This window comes from Artemia franciscana, unplaced genomic scaffold, assembly GCF_032884065.1.
Source record: "Artemia franciscana unplaced genomic scaffold, ASM3288406v1 Scaffold_883, whole genome shotgun sequence".
Classification (NCBI taxonomy): Eukaryota; Metazoa; Arthropoda; class Branchiopoda; order Anostraca; family Artemiidae; genus Artemia; species Artemia franciscana.
Genome location: NW_027068793.1, coordinates 252,815 through 275,334, shown reverse-complemented (window position 1 = coordinate 275,334; position 22,520 = coordinate 252,815). Strand labels below are relative to the sequence as shown.

The window sequence follows — 22,520 nt, the reverse complement described above, 5'->3', positions numbered from 1 at the left end:
AGAAGCAAAAAAGCGGCATTTTCCCACGGGTCCGAAACTGCCCTGATTTTGGCTGGGTTTATCATTTGTTTTTTTGGACTTGGGATTGAGGTAGAGAAATGTTATCAGATGTACTTCTCAAACTTTAAAAGTTCTGTCATTGCTAAAGAAAATGGAGCTTATCCTTTGCTCCTTTCTAAGTAGTAACGTTATAAGTTGGCCTATAGCAAAAAAAAAAAAATCTACTTTTGAACTAAGACTGATAGATTTTTTTTTCGACAGCAATCGATAGCTTTTGATGAGCTGATAAAAGTATTTGTCATCCATTTTTTGGTACAAAAATTGCTTCTTGAGATACACTAGTTTGAAAGTTTCAAGGGGTTGACAACTTCAGTAGTAGGGTACACACTGAAACCAAAAATAAGCCGATACCAATTGTGAGACATGTAGGAGACTTAAAAGGAAAGGTTGGCTGTTAGCTCACAATCATCTTTGGCAGTGAGGGGTTTGGAAATTTTGCTATTTGGTGTACCTATTATTTGTTTCCAGTGTATTTGATGGTAAGACCGAGTTGGTTCCAGTGGTAAGACATGTAGGGGACTTGTAAGTAATAATCGACTGTTAGGCTACAATTATCTTTAGTGAAGAGGGGTTTGTTTTTTTTAATATTTGGTGTAACCTACACATACTCACTGTAACCTAGAATTAAAGGTTTACACAACGGGTCCAAACGATAACGTAAAACAACGAGGCAGTTTCGTAATAATTAATAGAGTGTCATCTATGGTATTTTGATCCTGAAAAGTTACGGATAGCTTTATAATACCAACTAGATTATATAAGATATTGTTCCAAGTCTTGATCCGTCACGATGTCTACCATTGAAAAGGATAAAGTTCAACTGGCTGCAAAGTCAATTTAGTCCCTTGTTTCGATATTCTTTTGTTAGTGTTGTTTTTTCAACGCTGACAAATAGCCTTTGATCATGTGATTACTGATCGTGTTCTTCTTTGAACATAACGTTTTAAAAGCTTGGATAGGCTAACAACTTCAGCGTTTAACCGATAGGAAATAAACAAAACCAAAGTGTTGCTCTCGCAACACTTTATTCGGCGAAGCCGGACAAAGGTTGCCGCAACACTTCACGTTGCTCAGGCAACGTAGGTCTAGTTCCTCTTCTGTTCATCTTAAAATATTCGAATAAAGACCAAAATCGTCGCAAAAATATGAACTCTAATAAAGATGGATGTAGGTATGTGCTTCAAACTAAGTATTTGAGTCGAAATACAAATAATTATGTGTTTGTTATCTTTGTGTTTGATATGTATAAATTGGTGATTTAAATTCTCAGGGTTTCAATCTGTTGAGATTTCTAATCCTTTTTTTTAATCTTGAGACTTTCAGATATTCAATTCAAACGTTGAATCTCGATATGTCTGTTGAACAACTTGAAATTTGACTCATATTTAGCATTAAGTAGGAGAATCGTCCTGTAAAAATTTTGATTTATTATCAACTAATCGTGGAAATATTATTAGATAGCATGCATCAAAATAAGCATAAAAATCCTTAGCGGGATATATACCAGTTTAGACATATTTATGGACAAATATGTGCAATCCCTATACAAAAACATACCTTTATTTAGTGATCGGTTGGTATTGAGAAGGTGAGAAATTTGAAGTAATATTCTTGTTGCATTCCGTTCCCGTGGCTAACTCAATTTGTGTGAATTTCCACTTTTTATCATCATTTTATTAGTAAATGTTCAAAAAAAAGGCGATTCTATTCTACTGATCCAAACTGAGAATTCCGAGACCCATCTATACCAGCTAGAAAAAAACTCACATAATTATTTGCCTTCCTCTATAAACAAATTTTCGAAAATATATTCTTTTTAAATGATTATTCCGACCTTCAAAGGAGTTTTTCGACTCATATACATAGTTTTAAGCATATACTTATACGACCGTTTATTAAAGTTCTAAAGAGTTTGGCCTTTATTTTAATGTTTTAGGGTGTACAGAGGAGGTGATATGTCATATAATGCAGAGCTTTATTTTGATTAAAATAGGCAGTAAAGTGGCCACCATTTGCTCACAAAAATCCAAAACTTAGATTAAATATTTTTGCACTTCTCATACATTTACTTTCTAATATACAAATCCCCTAAAAAACAACACTGTTGTAAAAACCTCAGATACAAATCTCCCAAAAAACAACCCTGCTTCGCAAAAAAGCATACCCAAAAAACCAAAACAGACAGCCAAAAAAGTAATGATATCAATCTCTTACCTCAGTGACATAGCAAGAATTGAAAGTAAAATTTTGACAGTAAAAAGAAGTAGGTATTTTGTTTTTCAGTTCCGTTGTGACTGTACGATCCTGAAATATCATTTCGACAGCCAACAGAAGCTAGGATTTTAAATTTCCCCTCCTTGTTATCACGAAATGAAGATTTTCGCCTCCCAGTTGGCTTTTGTGGTAATAGGGACAGATTTCCTTGATAAACCTAGATTTAATTAAATACTTTTTGACGGTATACATCTTTATTAAAATCTAACAGAAACCGCAAAATGTAGCTAAAACCTTGTATCAAAGTTGTCTACATAAAGAAACAGACTTAATAATTAAAAACTTATGAAAAATCCACTATTAAAAACCAATTAAAAATGCACGCCCCCAACCCCCCTGGATCTGTCACTGGGTTTAGTTCTTAGTTCTATAGATTAAAATGGGGATTATTATAGATTTAAAAGTGGTTTAAAACCCATTTTCTAGGGCTATAAAGATGATCAAGAACAATAGAATTCACATGCGTTTTCTCGGTCGCCTTATTCTAAGGTAAGTGATCCGGAAACCTTTCCCGGGCACTTTTGTTAAATATTCTCCAGAGGAATTGTCTAGGGATAGTCTTAGGAACTCTCTTGACTAACTGTATGTCAAAGAGTAAGCTGTACGAAAAATATGTCTAGAACCTTCTTTCTAGGGTAATAATGAACGAAAGATACAGGGTAATAATGAAAGAAAGATTACAGATGGACGTCTTGTCCTAAAATGTCTATGTCTTTAGTGAGCATTTCCACATAATGGTAACCAAACCATTGGCTCGTGATAGTTAAGAGACATGTCTTACTCAACATTGTGTAAGACAGTGAACGCTGTGGGAAAAATTACTTATACATTAAAAAAAAGTTCAAATAAACAAATTCAAATATATATTCAATATTTACTGGTTATATCCCCTTTTTTCAGGATGAAATAACTGTGACATTAATTTTAATATTATTTTTAATATAAGCAAGACCATTAATTTTTAATGGTGCTAGTGTTAGTTGTGGCAGATTCGGTGAGGGGGGGGGGAATCTGTAAATTAACACTTAAATTTTAAGGGTGTATTATGAGTGCTTAGTGGGAATCCAAGTAATAACTTGATGTATTTATAACGTATAACCTAGTTCAAGAAGAAGTTGAATATTTAAAAAGAAGTTTAAGAGGTAAGAAGAAGTCGGATAATGAAGTTTTTCTAAAATTATCTGAATTGTCTGTATCATTTATTTTAGTTAGACAAGTATATAGGAATTAAAAGGAAAAATCGTTAAATGAAATAATAATTTCATAATTAGATTTTTTTTCATAGTTAAATGGGAAAAAATCATTTCTATTTTTTTTTCTATAAAAATGTAACTCAACGACTTTTTAATTATCACGACAGACACAAGGGTCAGGCTTTTAAACATTGTTAGCTACGTTGTAAAACACTTAGAAGTCATTGACGTTTAGAATATACTCAACGTTCTAATATTTACTTGCAGCAGAAAGTTGTCAATTCAGTTTCACAGTTTCTCGTCAAGTTATAAAATCGCAAATATCTCCCTGTTTAGATTATCCAACTTGATAAACTAGTAAATTTATTAAGTCCCATGAGAACATTAGTTAAGAGTATGAGAGAATAGAAATAGAACGTGGACGGAACAAAGGGATTTAATGGATTAGTGTAAGTCATTGTTAGGGAAGTTTAGCAAAGGACTAAATATTCCCTAGTTGGAGTTGTTAGTCCTAAATGAGGAATAGCTTCGGAACTTAATTATAGCATGAATATTAAAATATTGTTGTTATATTTAATTATTTAATTATTATATTACTAACTATAATTTATATTATTAGGCTATTGAAATAAAAGTGTCGGAATATTAAAATAATACAAGTATTTTCAAATGATAGATTTCAAATGGAAGATGGGTTTTCATCCGTAATCGGAACAAATTTTGTCAAATAAAATAGGTTTTTAGCTGCGATCTACAACTGTACATGTTATTCAGCTGCTCTTTGTATATTGATAATAGATATGAAATGTGTATAAAACATGCCTAATGTTAACTAAACTCCAACTGTGAAATTATATTGAGTTAGCCGAGTCTAGAAGCCTGTGGAATTTTTTGCCTTCCCCCCATATACCCATTATCATTAAACATATTGTAAGTCTTATCATATACAATGTACACAAAAACATATAACGTTCAGAATTTAAAACGTAATGTTACATACACAATAACAAATTCATAGCAATATACATTAAAATTTAGAATCTTGATGACAGGCATGGTAAGCTGGTAAGCCAAAAAGAATTTTTCTTTTTCGCTCACCTAAAAAAAAAACTTAACGCCTTTTTTCCAAGTTCCAAAGGCAGTGTACGTTTTATGATGTTTACTTGATGCCTGAGGCTTAAGGACTGACACTATTGTCAAGTTACTAACATTGAAAGTCTTAAGAGGCTTTTCCTAGCGATTTTTTATCATGTGATCCAGTTTGTCATGTAAATTCTTCTTTGGATTAGTAGTAGAGGTGAATAAACATATAAAATATAGTAACGTCAGTTCACTCACTTCAAAATGTGGAGAGAGGGTGGGGGTGGTAGGGATTTTTTTAGTAAAGATAAAAAAAGGGTATTTTTTTTAATCGGGAGGAGATTTTGATTCTTACAAAAAAGATCATTTTCGAATCCTAAAGGTGAAGGGACTTTGGATTGTTTTCGAATTTTTAATAAAGACACAAAGTAAGGTATTTTTCAAAATTTAGGGGCAAGTATTTCAAAGTAATGTGGTGTTAACTCGCGAAAATCAAGGGAGGAATTTCTCGGTTGTTTTTATGAAGAGACAAAAAAAGAGTATTTTTTTTACTTCTAAGGTATTTTCAAAATTTAGGGACATGTATTTCAAAATAAAGTGGTGTCAGTTCACAAAAATCAAGGAAGGTTTTTTTTTATGGTTTTGTGAAGATATAAGGTTTCAAAAACTTTTTTTTTTACTTTCAATCAGTCCGACATACTTATTCATGTTTAACTTTATGCTATACTTTTTTTTTTAATAGTATGAAAAGGAAAATTTTTCTTTCAAGGTCTCAGAAACTTTTTTTTTACTTTCAGTCGGTTCGACATAGTTATTGATGTTTAATTTTATGTTATACTTTTTAAAAAGTTAGTGTGAAAGGGGGAATTATTCTTTCAATAAAAAGAAAGTTAAATTCTATGACCTTTTCAGAGTTTTCAATGAATCTGAATTTTACATTGAACTTTTTTTTCTTTTCTTTTTTATAAATTGATCTATAGAAAACAAGAGAGACCATTTTTTTTTTTATTTATACATTTCACACATTTATACATTTCATTTTTTTTTATTATTGCATTTCAAAAAGATATTCTTTTTAGCCTACTTTTCAAAAGCAGGAACTAGACGGTCAATCATTTTCATCAAAAGCTTCCGTCAATCGATTGACTCAAGCATGATTGACCGTCTAGGAACCTGTTTGGTGCTTGAGTCAAGCGTTGACGGTGATTGACAAACAGTTTGAATGACTCAATCATTTTGATCAAAAGCCGTTTGTTAGCGCTGTTCAAGATTGAAGGGTCGATTGAAGATTGATTGAAGCACGCGTCTATCGATGACGGAAACTTTTGATCAAAATGATTGATCGTCTAGGGCCTCCTTAAAACAGACATTTCAAAAGATTGGTCCTCCTTTGTTTATAATTTATGTAGTATGATTATTTTGTTATCAAAATAAGTAAAACTACCGTGCTGGTAAAGAGATATGAACTGAGAAGCTAAGGGGTTAAGAACTCTATATAGTATTCGAATTCCTGGCTTTCTGGTCTATCTAAGTTTACAAAATGTTATCCTGTCAAAGTTTTACATGGTTTCTTTTCCATAATCTGTGAAATATTCATTTATTTATTTAATATCAAATACTAACAAACATTTAACACAACCAAATCCCATTCAAATATCGCGGCATGGTAAGGAGGAGGAATAATCAAACATGCACAAAATAAAAAAAAGTAAATTATTTATCAAAAAATAATTCAGTACTGGGTAAAGAAAATTGATACCGATTAAGTTTAGTATTTGATATGGTTTAAAGATAATATTGGAGAAATATTTACTTTCTCTTATTAGATTTCAAAATGAAACCATCAGAGACATCTTGCGGTAACAAGATCAGCAATTTGAAGCCGAACAATAAAGAGTTGACAGTTGCGTATGTCAGCAGTACTGGAAGGGCTCAACTATCATCAACTGAAGATTGTGCCCGTAAGTTAGTCCGGTCGTTTATTTCATAAAATTATAATATGAATGAAATTCGAGGGAGGCTTAAAATTTTTTATCCACTTTTACCCATACAAAATTTACATTACACTGGAAAAAAAGATTTCTGTCAAAGAAACATTTACAAAATATTTATTCTGTATAGTATGTATGTAGTAGTGCTGAGGTTTGGCTAGCCCTAATTTGAGCTAACCTGATTTTTTCCTTTTTTTTTAGCCAATCAGAAAATTCTATGAAAATCCTGATTGGCTTAAATTAGTGCTAGCTAAGCCCCTCTGACTGGATCTTTAAATCAACGTTTTTGAGGCTACACAATTCCGTATATGAGTAGTATAGAGATAATTTTTGACATTTTTTTTCAGTTATTTTCAGTTAATTTGGTCTTTTCATCGTGACGATTCAGCTGACACAACTTTTTTTCTGTTATTCGTTTACTTAACCAGCTGACCAAACCTCAGTAAAAAGGACCTCCAAACTGACGTGACCTTATTAAGAGGCTCGTTATGACCTTGAAAAAAAGAATATAAAAACAGTTTCCCTCTCACCTGCCAAAATAAGTTAGTATTTATACCATAATCACACTTACTGCTAAGAAATTATGGGCAATTTCAGAAATTAGGTTAATTTGTTGAAAAAACGAGTAAGGGAGCTGTGGGCGGGGAAATGCTTGTTGGTATTCTAGGGTAGTTTGCCAGCAAACTCTGTAAATTTTAAGTCAAAGTCGGGCATTTCGTAAACATATATGAGGGTTCGATTTCTAAGCCACGGAGGTACAGTATGAAACAAATTAGTGTAGATAGAAGCTTTGTGGACACAAGCCACACTATGGTGTGACTCAGGGATTCCGCATCCCCAGTTATTTGTTCATCCTTAATTAATTATTAATTTTATTTACAGTCTTCGGCCAAAATTGACAGATGCGAGTTTTTTAGCCCCCTAAAATGAAAACCTAAAGAGGAAAACTTAAAATAAAAAGAATAAGCTTACAAAATAAAAACTTAAAAGAGGAAACTTAAAAAATAAAAGATTCATTTCACATTTCACATTTGTAGTAATACAAATTGTTTATTTTATTTTTTATTTTTGTTGTTGTATTGGAACGAAAACAATAACGAATAATTAATGATCATTAACAAAATTGAAGTCCTGGGACTTGCCCTAGACTTCAAAGACTTCTAGTTTAAGATTTCTCGGAATTTCCATTTTTCAGTTCTTTTCCTTCTTTTTCTTGTTTACAAAATATTGTTACAAAATCAATCCCAGTTATCAAACGGTTCGTGGTAACGAACTGCAGTAAGGAGCGACCCGGCTCAATAGTAACCAAAACTCTAAAAAATGGAATTTTGATACCAATAGCTACATCAAAAGAGTCGCATTTAATGCTGATATTAAATATATAAGTTTCATCAAGTTTAGTCTTACCCATCAAAAGTTACGAGCCTGAGAAAAATTGCCTTTTTTATAAAATAGGGGGAAACACCCCCTAAAAGTCACACCATAAGATTCAGCGTAACAGAGAACCCTATTGTAGAAGTTTCAAGCTCCTATCTAAAAAAATGTGGAATTTTGTATTTTTTGCCAGAAGGCAGATCACGGATGGGTGTTTATTTGTTTGTTTGTTTTTGTTTTTTTTTTTTTTTTTTTCCAGGGGTGATCGTATCGACCTAGAATGTATAGGACCTAGTATCGGTCCTAGAATGTTGCGAGAGGGCTCATTCTAACGGAAATGAAAAGTTTTAGTACCTTTTTAAGTGACCAAAAAATTGGAGGGCACCTAGGCCCCCTCCCACGCTAATTATTTTCCCAAAGTCAACGGATCAAAATTCTGAGATAGCCATTTTACTCAGCGTAGTCGATAAACCTTATAACTATGTCTTTGCGGACCACTTACTCTCCCACAGTCCCCGTGGGAGGGGCTACAAGTTACAAACTTAGATAAGATAAGAGATAAGATATTTATTTCAAAAAAATCACTATCACAAGCCCTCAGGGGGCCGAATTCGGACTTCGGAGTCGACTAATAAAACAAACAAAGCAAAAAACACTAATAATAATGAATGATCAAATTATGTATAAAAATACAAGTCAGAAAGAAAGTCAAAAATATAAGTCAGAAAAAAAGGGAAGGGGACAAAAAAAGTCAAGAAATAAACATATATATCTACAAATTAAAAGGGACACTAAAAAAAAAGTCCAAAAACTCACAAAAAAAAGAACGAAGCATAAAACACACAAAAAACACATATGACTTAAAAGGGAAACTAAACCAAAACAGCGGGGGGCAAACAAATTAGTGTAACGACCTAAAGCACCTCACATGAAAAAAAGAGGGGGGGGGAACTAGTTGGCCATTTTATTTATTTTTTCTGTGATGAAGGGGACAAAGGTTTTTTCATATCTGGAAGTAACGCAGTGAATGGGAGACAAAACTGGGATAGGCTCAGAAACAGCTCGAGGCTGTCGTAATCTGGATGGTGAGTGACTTTTGGGGAAAATACTTGCCGTCCGAGGGTTCGTTATTGCATTTTTTGAAAAACCGAGGCACAACGACGACCTTCTTTGCTCAAGGGTTTCCAAACTAGCTTTTTTTAGGAGCAGAGAGTAAGGCACCTTGCCTTCTTTGAAAATTATTCGCAAGGCTCTTTTTTGGATTGACTCAATTTTGTCAGATTCTTTACGGGAGATGCCAGGGTGCCAAACTGGACAAGCATATTCAAGATGCGGGTGGACAAAAGACGTGTACAACCTTAAGGAATGAGAAGGGGGGACGCTATATTTACTTAGGAGCTTAAGGAGGGCGATAGACGCATTAGCTTTATGGATGATATCTTTAACGTGGATATCCCACTTTAAATTTGAAGAAATTGTGACTCCAAGTAATTTAACCGAGGATGCATAAATTTCAGGAGGGATAGGATTAAGGAAACAGGGCGAGGATTTGAGGAAACAAATCGGCATTATCATGGACTTAGAGGGGTTTACAGTCATATCTAGGTCCAAAGCCTCACTTCCGATTTCATTGAGAATACTCATAGGGTCGCTTATTAAATTTCTGAAGCAGCTTTCAACAATCGTTAGGTCATCAACAAATTTCCAACGGTCAGGAACTTCCTTCACGAGGCTGTTAACCATGACTGAAAAAAGGAGGGGGCCTAGGAGAGTTCCTTGGGGTATGTCATTGTAGATAGGGAGAGGATTTGAGTAATGGTACTGGTATTTAACCACCTGTGATCTATTTGTTAAAAAGGAGGCAACCAATTTTACCAGTAAGGGATCGATATTGAACTCGCTTTCAAGTTTCTCAATTAAAATATTGTGGTTAACAAGGTCAAAGGCTTTCTGAAGGTCAATAGAAATTAAGCTTAGCCAGGAATTAGGTTTTTCGAGGATTTTCCCGATATGGTCAATAAGAGAAACGAGGTAGTGGGAAGTAGAAGGTGATTTTAGGTTTCCGAATTGCTTCAGGTCAGTAAGAGGTAGGATTTTTTCCTTTAGCCAATCTGCAAGGAATCCTTCATACAATTAAAAAAAAATAGGAGTAAGTGTAATAGGTCGAACGCCATCAAAGCCAGGCTTTCCGTTTTTCTTTTTCAAAGGGGTAATGAAACCCTGTTTCCAAATTGTTGGAATTTGCCCAGACTTAGTAATTTCGTTAAACAGGACAGACAAGGGCTTAGATAGGAAGTCACCGAAGGCTCTAATAAGGGAAAACGGGATATCCAAAGGACAAACACTTGTCTTTCTTAGTTTATCAATTCTTCTTTCAATCTCAGACGGGGAAACAGTCGGGAAAAAGGGGGATGGGGCTCCTGTTGATAATTGGATTGGCAATGCTGGAAGGCTCTGGACAATGGAAGCGAGAAATTTATTTAGACTATTAGCAGTAACATCAGAGGGCTCTGGTAAATTGAAATTAAGCTGGTCAAGACTCCTGCCACATAGCTTTTCAACCTCGGAATACCAGTTTTTAGGCCTATTAGTAAACAATTCTTCGATCTTATTTTTGTAGTACGATCGTGCCTATTTACGAATTTCTCTTTTAATTGATTTTCTTAATATATTGGCTTGATCGAGTTTACCATTTTTAAACAGCTTCAATTTGGTTCTAATTAGTGTTTTTATTGTTTGTTTAATAAAGGGTTTGTCACTTGAGCACCTTTTAAACCTTTTTTCTGGGAAACAAATTTGATATTTATCAATTAGCTTTTTATGAAACGTGGCTGTTTTCTCATCAAGGTTTTGTAAACTATAAGTGTCGGACGAATCTTCAGTACTCAGCCACATACCGAAAGAAAGAAGACCAGAATTTTGAAGAGGGCGGTAAGTGCTATAAGTTTTTGAGAAAGTATGCTTAAAATTTGAGGAGGGAGACAAAATAAGGGAAAGATGATAACTCCCACCTAATGGGGCAAAGTTGAGGGAGGGCTGTAAATATTATACATATTAGTTAAAATAACATCAAGAGAGGTATTTCCCCGAGTCGTCGGTGTTTTAACAATTTGCATTACTTTAAGTGAAGGACAAAAAGAATCCATTTTAAGGTCGTTGGCATCGCCAACTAAAAAAAGGCCAGCATTGGGGTACTTAGAAATAACAAAATCAGCACTTGCCTGTAATTGCTGGGTAAAATTACGTTTTGACTCGATATTTTGATTTGGGGAGTAATAGAAAACAGCTATTGCAATAATACTAAATGGACGAGGGAGTACTTTTGGTCTAACACTTAGCCAGAGGATTTCATCATACTCGGATAAGTTAGGGACTTGAATAACCTTTGGGTAAAGGTGACTCTTAGCAAAAAACAAAACTCCGCCACCTTTTTTCCCGAGTGGGTGTTCTGAAGGACGGAGTTTAATAAACTCTGAATAATTTGTCAGGTGTAGGGACCCTGGGTCATGGGATTGAACTTCAGTAACAGCTATGATATCTATCAAATTTGATTTTGAAACCACTTCGAGTTCAGTAAGCTTTTCAAATTAAGACTTTCAGCATTAGTAACTAAAAGCTTAGGAAAAACAAACCGATTGGGGAATCGCGACAAGGAGACTTGATGGGTTTGAGAATTTCCTGGATAGGGTTTTAATTTAATTTTATTATGCTTTGGAGAAGAGGGGTTAGAGAAGGATTTGCTTTGGGGATTTGGATGTGGGGGGACGGGCAAGGATATGGACGAAGCACGAGGACTTATTATGTGACAATTATTGAATGTAAAAAGTCTCTGACCTGAGTCAAGTTTACTGGGTAGGCACGAGGGATAAAACGAACGGGCTGGGGGTGGGGTTTCGTAAGGTGCTGGGAAAGGGGGGCTGGGTGGGAATATTGATTCATGTCCGTCAAGAAATTGCTGGTTTGTGGCAGAGTAGGGAGGGTATGGGGCAGCATACTGTAAGGGGGACGGAAATAGGGCTTCTGTATACGGAAAGGAGGAAGAGATAACAAGGGGGGAGGATGGGGTCGTGAGTGCTTTCGACACTGGCCTAAAAGGGTGGGGCCTCCCTCCGAAATCCATCCCCTTTTTTGTCAAATTCTTAGAACTAACATCGTACACATGCGAAGGTATAGCTTTAAAACAGAACAAATTGAAACATGGTCAAACGAGCACGAACTTTTATTGCAAGAACCCGTCAGAAAATATTTGCAAATATGGAGTCGATTACATCTTCGCATACAACCGGAAGCCGTTAAGTTATTCCAGTGTTCGGGAGCCTGATCCTCCACCATACTAATAGAGGATTTGTCAGTGGGATTACGTTCATGAATAATTGATTTCATTTCAACATTATTAACTTGACTGTTCCGGTCAATGTCATTGCTAATCACCTGGTTTGTCACTGGTTCAAACGCTCTTGACCTCTCAAATGAATTTACGAAGGGTAATATAGCATTTTCTGAATTTTTTATTTTCACTTGAATAAGTGAAAATAAATTATAGGGAAGTGTACAGACGTTTTCAGGGGGATTTTTTGGTTGGGGGGAGGGTTTGAGAAGAGGGGTATATGTTGGGGGAGCTTTCCAAAATGTGTCATGGGGGAAGAAAATTTCCATGAAGGGAGAGCAGGATTTTCTAGCATTATAAAAAAAAAGAAAAAATAAATATGAAAAAGTTTTTTCAACTGGAAGTAAGGAGCAGCATTAAAACTTAAAACGAACAGAAATTATTACGCATATGAGGGGCTCACCTCCTCCTAATACTTTGCTCTTTACGCTAAAGTATTTTTAGTAATTTCAGCTATTTATTCTACGGCTTTTGTGATTCAGGGGTCATTCTTAATGAATTGGATCAAAATTTAAGCTTTAGTGTAAAGAGCGAGGTACTGACGAGGGGGTGAACCCCCTCATATATGTAATAAAAACAGGAGAATACAAAAGTTCGTTACGTAAGCTTTATATACAATATAAGTTACGTATATCTTTTACTAATAAAAACATTCGGAAAAAGTTAAAAGTTCTAGTTGCCTTTTTAAGTAACCAAAAAATAGGAGGGCAACTAGGCTTCCTCCTCCACTCCATTTTTTCTCAGAATCATTCGATCAAAACTATGAGAAAGCCATTTAGCCAAAAGAAAAATAATATGCAAATTTTGTTTTGATTATTCCTCTGCGGAGAGCCAAAATCAAAACTTACATTGATTCAAAAACGTTCAGAAATTAAATAAAAAAAAAACAAGTTTTTTTAACTGAAAGTAAGGAGCGACATTAAAACTTAAAACGAACAGAAATTACTTCGTACTCTTTTAAAAAGTAGAGTTGAGAGAAAGAGTCAAACTTTAGCGTAAAGAGCGTGGCGTTGATGAGGAAGCAGCCCCTTTTATATACGAAGTAATTTCTGTTCGTTTTAAGTTTTAATGTCGCTCCTTACATTCAGTTAAACAAACTTTTTTTTTTATTATATCTCATTAGAGAGGTTAACACACGCCAATATGTAATTTTTTACCCTAGTCCATGTTTTGGTGCTAAAGCTTACTCTGTGAAAACACTTGTTGCCTACACGAGTCCAACCCATATTGGAACCCCCTGAGCCCGAAAACGAGGTTGTTTGTACCATAACTCTCGTTTTTTGCTACCATTTCGAAAAAGGTTGAACTTGTCATCTTTCTACACATATAAAAAAAAACCTGACCTTCAGCTCCTGTATAGTTTTTGTCTGTATTTCTTCTGTATAATTTGTTCTATATAATTTCACTTTTTTTGTTCTTTTCTCTTTTTTTGAACTGTTGAATTATTTTTTGTATATCTGTCTTTTCGGTGTCCTTTCGTTACGCTCTCTCTCTCTCTCTCTGCCTCTCTCTCTCTTTCTATTTCTTTCTTTCTTTCTCTCTTTTTTCGCTTGCTCGCTTGCTTTTTCCTTCTTCCTCTTTATCTGTGTAATTTCCTAATTATTCAAATTTGTTCAAATTATCAAATAAAACAGAAAAAATATTATAACGACTTTTGTACGGATGTTTTTTGAGCCCATATAGTCTTATCGGAAGGATATGAATGCTGGAATTAAAGATTAATTAATGAATTATTACTGTAATTAAACAATGAATAGAAATTTTTATTCAGTCAATTAAACTTATGGCGAGATATAGTTTTTTTTAGTTAAATTTGTTTAGTTTTAAATTTAATTTGATTTTAACTTAATTGTAGGCCTATTTTAATTTTTTTTTTATTAAATTCGCAGTACCTATGCTGACTTCACTATTTGTCATTTTTATGATGTCACGCTCGTTTATTGAATGTACTTAAAGTAAAAATACCAGGGGACAGAACTTTACTCATTGACAAGAAAACATCGAATATATTGTAAGATTCAAAGCTCTTTGTGTATTTATTACCAATTAATCAAATTAATTTTACACTTTCGACAATCAAATTAATTTGTAGCATGCTTTATACAACTTTTAGCACAGACATTCATCTTCAGGAAAATTACTATAACTATTCCAAATATTTATGGTATCATTCGTAAGATATCAAATTATATTGTGTGATATATTATATGTGATATTTTTAAAAAATGTTATGATGGCATCTTTCCAGAATTGAACCCCTAAACGAGTATTCAAACAGTCCAGACCTACATAGAGCGTTTTTATACATCGAATAATTGTAGTATGCCATTTTCAGAAAGAATTATAGTGGGGTTTCCGAGAAAAAATTACCAATAAATAAATATATATATTTAAACAATCATTATTTGTTTAATATATGTTATGTCGCTCATGTATCGTAGCACATACACAAGCAGACATGTTAGTCGATAGTAATAATAATTAAAAAAAAAATTCTTAGTCGCTTTTTCTTTTTTGTTCTGTAGTCATTTATTTCTTTCGCTAGCTAGAGACCCAGGACCTATAGATGTGCCCCCTCCTGTACCCCCACTACCAAGAGACTATGCCGAATTTCTATCTTCTTTGGAAAAAACACTTTGCTAATAGAAGGGGTAAGCTTTTGTGTGAACTGCAAAAACATGTGCTGCTTAATTTGAATAATAGCATGTCTAATATCACCCTAGTTTGTCTTTACTGCCCTTTTAAATCCATACGCTCTCTTATTTTTTGTTAGTTCGTATTTTCGACAATTTTTTTTCTTTGAATGACTTTTTACATTTATTAAGTTGTTTATATATTTCGTAGTTTTTTCTTGGGCTTATGTATTCTCAGGAAAATTCGAATTTTGTGAAATTTTCGATGGTTTTGCCTTTCTCCCTCCCTTCCTCGTGAATGTTTCATCTGTGCATCTAAGGTAGTAACTACACTCTTTTATTTAATTATTCAATTCAGATCGTTTTTAATAATACATGCTAATATATGCTAAATTAATTCCTACGAATCACTATTAATGTACTTTGGTATTTTATCTACTTTATCGCTCTTGGTATCGCCACAATTTGACGGGTCATTCTTTTCGAAACTGCTAGTATTTGTTAAATTAACGGAAAAGACGAGTTTGTTTCCTGATCTTTTTTATTTAAGGTTTCATTTGCTCAAGTGTTTGTTTTTTTCTTTCCTTTTTCATGGTATAAAACCCACCCCCAACTCTAAATTTTCCTGAATTTATCGGTAATTCTTATTCAAATTGTCCAATTGGATTTTTTTTATCATCAACCCCCCCCTCCCAACCCCGAAAAAATGTCTTTGCATGCGCCTAGAAAATGCTTTGTTATTTTGAATATATAACTTTTGAATATAATATTGTTGTGTATTTGTTATTTTGATTCTAAATATAGCCAAAATAAATATTAAAAATCACTTTTAATGCCCTCTGATATTTTCATTACTATGTTACCCTCGATATCACTACTACTTGACGTGTTTTACTTGTTAAAGCTTCTTGTATTTATTGTATTGACAAACACAATTCTCAAATAATTATATAATTATAATTATATGCAAGATATTACGGACGAAAAATTTTTTCATCCGTAAAAAATTACACAGCTACGCATACTTCTCCACCACCCCATTCTTTTCAAACCTTCTCTCTACTCATTAGATGAAGCTCCTGTTACTGGTATACAGACAATTTCAATTATGAATTACATTTTTGGTGTTACACCATTTCACAGTTACACCGTTACACCGTCCTTATTTTTCAAAATAATATCTTTGCACTAAGAAATGTTCAATGCTCATTTGCTGTAAACTATAAACCAAAATGACTCTCTCAGCTCCCTCTCCCCTTATTGTTCTTAATAGCTTGCCCTTATTGATTTTGATTATATCTTCTCATAATCTCCTTTTCCTCTTAAATGGACCATTTGACCAATTTGTGATAGAAGCCTTTAAAAAGTTAGTCCCAAGTTCTCTAAGTTTTTGTGAGAGGTCCTTCGGGTCACTCTTGAAACTGGGATAGTGTCAAGGCAACCATATATAAGGTCGTATCCAGGTGAGGGGTCCAGGGTTTAAACCCCCTCTCTAACCTTAAAAATGTTTCTTCTTGCCTTCTTGGTCTTCTGCCATAGAGGGTCACTTGTGCTCTAAGCACTTTAAACAAGGCTTTGTGTATATCATTTCTAAAATGATAAAGTAGTTTACAATTTGGAATAATATTGATCTGTTTCAAAGTCGTAAATTATAAACACTTTTAAGTATACAGTACAAATTGACATAGTAAATTAAATGAAGCAAAATAAGTATGGTAATAATAGTATAGTAACAATATATTAATATGTATAGTAATAATAGTAGTCGCATATCATATAAAGCTCAGTGCCCCTTCAAAATCCTGAAAATCGTATATTTTTTATTCCTATAAATTCTTCTATCCTTCATAAAATTTACATTTTTTTAGTTTTTCGCTAAATTTTAATTGAAATTGTTGACTTTCAAGTTTCGTCCTTTCATTTACCGTAGTTCATGTTAATCTCAGTTTACCGAGATCAGGTGGATAAGCTAAATGGATTAAATTCCACTAATTAACCAAACATACCAAATACCAAAATAAAAAGAAAAAACAACAACGAAGAAATAAAAAAATAAAGAAATATGTGTGTTATATTAAATAAAAAGAAAGTAGGAAAATAATGTTCATCCAATGGCCAATGAAAAGAAAGCTGATATTTCTGGGAAGAACTGTGCTAAGTCGTCATAATGTTCATAAAAATATATTTGCTACAAACAAACAAAAAATAATCTTGAAAAATTTCATCAATAAATAGATTTTGTAATTTTCATAATTTTGTAATAAATTTTGATTATTTATTAGTTAATTTATTAATGAATATGTATATTAATTTTCAATTAATTATTTATTGTTCCTGTATGTTTATACGTGTTTTTTTTTTTTTGAAGTATTTTCAGTTAAGTAATTATTGCTAAATGTATTTTCATTGTAATAAACTTAAGTTATAGATTAATAAATAAACTAAGGAAGTTCAAACCCGGCAGTTCGCAAATTACAAGCTAAGTTGCTACGCTTGAAAAATTGGTTCTGATTTTTTTTTTGTAAGACTTAAGTTATCAAACAGTTCGTGGTAACGAACTGTAGTAAGGAGCGACCCGGCTCAATGGTAACCAAAACTCTAAAAAATGGAATTTTGATACCAATAGCTACATCAAAAGAATTGCATTTTAATGCTGATTTTAAATATATAAGTTTCATTAAGTTTAGTCATACCTATCAAAAGTTACGAGCCTTGGAAATTTTACCTTATTTTAGAAAATAGGGGAAAACACCTCCTAAAAGCCAAAGAATCTTAACGAAAATCACACCAGCAGATTCAGCTGCCAGAAGGCAGATCACGGATGCGTGTTTATTTGTTTGTTTTTTTGTTTTTTTTTGTTTTGTGTTTTTCCCTGGGGTGATAGTATCGACCCAGTGGTCCTAGAATGATGCGAGAGGGTTCATTCTAACGGAAATGAAAAGTTCTAGTGCCCTTTTTAAGTGACCAAAAAATTGGAGGGCACCTAGACCCCCTCTCATGACAATTGTTTTCCGAAAGTCCACGGATCAAAATTCTGAGATAGCCATTTTATTCAACGTAGTCGAAAAACCTTATAACGATGTCTTTGAGGACGACGTACTCCCCACAGTCCCCGTGGGAGGGGCTACAAGTTACAAACGCTGACCAGTGCTTACATATAGTAATGGTTATTGGGAAGTGTACAGACGTTTCCAGGGGGATTTTTTGGTTGAGGGAGGGGTTGAGAAGAGGGGAATGTGTTGGGGGAACTTTCCTACGAGGAATTCGTCATGGGGGAAGAAAATTTCCACGAAAGAAGCGCTGGATTTTCTAGCATTATTAAAAAAAAAACAGTGAAAAAATAATTATGAAAAAAATTTGCAACTGGAAGTAAGGAGCAGCATTAAAACTTAAAACGAACAGACATTATTACGCATATAAGGGGCTCACCTCCTCTTAATACCTCGCTCTTTACACTAAAGTATTTTTAGTAATTTCAACTATTTATTCTACGGCTTTTGTGATTCAGGGGTCATTCTTTATGAATTGGGACAAAATTTAAGCTTTAATGTAAAGAGCAAGGTACTGACGAGGGGGCGAACCCCTCATATATGTACTAAAAACATGATAATACAAAAGTTCGTTACGTAAGATAATTTATAAGTTACGTATATCTTTTGCTAATAAAAATATTCATAAAAAATTAAAAGTTCTAGTTATCTTTTTAAGTAACCAAAAAATTGGAGGGCAACTAGGCTTCCTCCCCCGCTCTTTTTTTTCTCAGAATCGTTCGATCAAAACTACGAGAAAGCCATTTAGCAAAAAAAATAAATATGCAAATTTCGTTTGACCCTTTCTCTTAACCCTACTTTTTAAAACAGTAAGAGACTTTAGCGTAAAGAGCGGGGCGTTGAGGAGGAAAAGCCCCTTTTATATACGGAGTAATTTCTATTCGTTTTAAGTTTTAATGTCGCTCCTTACTTTCCGTTACAAAAACTTGTTTTTTTTTATTTAATATAGAAATAGATGTTTCCCAAAAGTCAATTTTCAGTTCAAATTTTAATTAATAAAAACTGATAATTATCGAATTGCTTAAAAAAGTTCTTTGACAAATCTACATTTTGTTAATTAAAAGTTTAGTTGCTACGCTTGAACAATTGGATGGTTCCAGATCGTTGTTGTAAGATTAGGTTAAACAAGAATAGATTTCACCAAAATTAAAATTTTTAGTTGAATGTAAAGCAATAAAAACTGAAGTATCAAATTGATTTAATTTTTGAAAATAGCCAAAGAGAATTAGCTGCTTCTGTAAGTATTTCAGAAATAGTTGTAGGTCTACATAACCGCGAAACTGACCTAAAACCTAGAAAACCAACATTTCCATAGACAATTCTCTAACAACTGATTATGGGCTTTGTTTTCTAATGCGAGAATTTCTGATGGACGTATTATTTAATTAAGTATAACCAAAGGAAATGCATTGTTAACCCAGTGGAATGATTAATGACATGTAACATTTATCTTAAAATTGTTAGTGAAAAATAGCTTAAACCTTCAATTTGTCTTTATTATATATACTCTTAAAATTTTAGGGTATCATTGGGACGTATCGGACTGGGCAAATGCTAGTGTTACGACCGATATTGCTGAGGTTGTGGGAGGATCCACGGTTGACGCAGTCTCTTGCCACTCCCACGAAACCAGTGATTACAACTATGGAAGCAAAGTACCAGGTATTGGTTTTTCTTTTCTTTTTTTATTTAGTTTTAATATTTACTTGTTTCAATTTTTAATTTAGTATTTTATGTATTATTGTTTGTTTACTGAGTATTATTTTATTAGTACTTGCTTACCCATCGCGCGTTCCAAGGAAAATTCCCCATGGAAAATTCCAACTTCAAGGAAAATTTCCCTCGCGCAGGTCCCCGTAGACAATCCTTCATCCCTTCCCCATGTAAACCTCACTTCCCATGCTTTTTTTTATTTGTGTTATTTATTTAATTTTTCATTTATTGGTATTAATTTATTAGTATTATTTATTACTATTTTATTTATTTAGTTTTCAAGAAGCAAAAAAAATGCAAAACTGATTTAATGACTCTAATATTTTCTTTTCTTATATAGAGAAACATGTCTTGGATGTTAGAATTAGGCTAACCAACCGATAGGCTTTTCAGCTTCTTTTGTAAATGTGTGTGCAATAAAATAATACTCCTAAAAAAAATTTAAGAAGTGTAGGTATGGTGGACTCTTCATAATATATGGAATGGGAATGATCACTAATTTTGGGATCAGGTAGGTCTGAGACCTACCTAATCCTGACCTACCTCCATCCTGATCCTGATGAGGTTAATTCCAGCCCTTTAATGCTTATTGGTGCAGATATGTGCGTTTTTTAAACATTTTTTATTCCTTCAATAAGATTGTCGTTTTCATTTCCAGCACATGTTTTTATTGCACGACTGCTTTGACGAATGTAAGCTCGGCAACGTCTGATTGTGAAATCCATTTGTAGAATAGAATTTATCGTGTTTACTTTAATATTGGTTGTCGTTTTTTTCATTATCAAATTAGTGCTTTTAAATTACTTTTTGAATTTACTAAAATAATATCTCTTTTAGAATGGAGTAAAATTGAGTAAGCAGTTTTTTGGGGTGTGGGGAGGGGAGTATTTAAGGTAGATTTGAAAGTAGTGTTATAACTTAAAAAGTGCTTTTGGTGTCTTGTAAATAAATTAAACGCAAGCGATAAATACACTCTTAGGATAACAAGCCACTGGCTAAAATATTAACAAAATCATAGCTAAATATTTCTTCTAGGTCCACCTTTAGATGAGAACGGTCGTTTAGCCATCCGAGAGCCTCCAGTCGGTGCGTGTGATGCCTCTTTACGCAGCCCTACTGAGCAAGTAAGCTTCGAGCAAATTATTGCTAGAAGTGGTCTACGTCTCAGTCAACTTGGTACAGGGGGGGTGAGATAGCTCCTTTAAGTGAAATTAGTGATTTGAATGACTCTTTACCCTCGCCTGGAAACTATGCGGTCCACCCTAATTTGTACTTACCTGCTCACAAGGGGGTACAGAGTGAAACAGATGTTGAAATGACTTATGCTGATGATAGTGATGATGATGATGCACCCTCGTTATTAAGTGTGTCAATTCCTAGTCAAATATGTTTACCAGATGAACGGTTATCTTTGTCAACAAGTTATGCAGCGCGACAGTCAATGAGCGATATATCGAATGTATGTGATTTAGTAGAAACGGATTGTGAGGAGGTGGGGGAAATTCCGGGATCAGTTATGCAATGCCTCTTACGCAGCCCTACTGAGCAAGTAAGCTTCGAGCAAATTATTGCTAGAAGTGGTCTACGTCTCAGTCAACTTGGTACAGGGGGGAGTGAGATAGCTCCTTTAAGTGGCAAAATAAATAATAACAAATAAATAGCTATGTTTGCTAGCGCTTTTCGTTTATGAAAATTCAAAACTAACAATCTGTTATTTCTTAAAGACAATGATATCTACAAAGAAAAGATACACCTTTTTACCCTGTTTGTTGTCATTTATTTTTAGATAATTTTTACTGATTTTTCATTAATGTTTCTTTTTTTTCTTTCTTTTTTTAAATTTGGTGCAAAAACTGCATATGGAGGTCTTTATTAATAAAAATTAAACTCGTGAAAATTTCCAAACTTTTGAAGTTAATTTTTGAAATTAATTTCAAACTTTTTAAAGAAAAATTTTTGAATGTTAATTGAGCTTCCACTTTATCGATTCAGCCAATCTGATGTAATTTTCAATGTCCTCGGTTCGATATAGATTAAAGATTCTATGGACTAGATTTTATTATAACAATAAAAAATTATTAAACTCAAAACCAGGTTGATAAAAAGTTTTCTTTTTCTAGAAGTGTCAAATTTTTTCGAATCTTGTAAATTCCGAGATCTGCCACGAAATAGTCTGATAACCTTTCATTTAATTTACATTCTCCTCAGTATTTTAAGTTTCCTTCACAAAGAATTTGTATCCAAAATTATTCTTTTTACATCTCTTTCTACAAATTCCTGATGCACCGACTATTTTTGTTCTAAAATGAAAAAAAAAACTTTTTTGACTACTCTCCATTTCCACTGTCCTTGGTATTTTAAACGTCTAATATAGATTATGATTTCGATAGATTAGATCTTTAAAACTGAAATATATACCTTGAGGTATATAAGTTTTACAAGGCGAACACGAGGGACATACAAAACTGAGAAAGCTCTTTAGTATTTTATGTGCAATTGTTTTTGCAGATTCATAGAGCAGCTGCCATTTTATCAAACAGTTCGTGGTAACGAACTGTAGTAAGGAGCGACCCGGCTCAATAGTAACAAAAACTCTAAAAATGGAATTTTGGTACCAGTAGCTACATCAAAAGAATTGCATTTTAATGCTAATTTTAAATATATAAGTTTCATCAAGTTTGGTCTTACCCATCAAAAGTTACGAGCCTGAGAAATTTAGCATTACTTTAGAAAATAGGGGGAAACACCCCCTAAAAGTCATAGAA

The 22,520-nt window shown here is 33.5% G+C and overlaps 1 protein-coding gene and 1 long non-coding RNA gene across 2 annotated transcripts in view; one reads left to right on the top strand and one right to left on the bottom strand.

Moving 5' to 3' along the window:
- The first annotated feature begins 6,438 nt into the window (after positions 1–6,438).
- Positions 6,439–22,111, top strand: LOC136043727 (uncharacterized). Its single transcript, XM_065728637.1, has 3 exons — positions 6,439–6,568; positions 19,564–19,704; positions 20,791–22,111. Exons 1-3 carry the CDS (start codon positions 6,442–6,444, stop codon positions 20,949–20,951), a joined length of 429 nt encoding a protein of 142 aa, XP_065584709.1. The 5' UTR covers positions 6,439–6,441; the 3' UTR covers positions 20,952–22,111.
- LOC136043729 (uncharacterized) overlaps positions 15,903–22,520 on the bottom strand; it is a 51,840-nt gene continuing 45,222 nt past the window's right edge. Inside the window, exon 3 of the long non-coding RNA XR_010621697.1 lies at positions 15,903–16,582. This is a non-coding gene — a long non-coding RNA (uncharacterized LOC136043729). The remainder of the gene's footprint in view (positions 16,583–22,520) is intronic.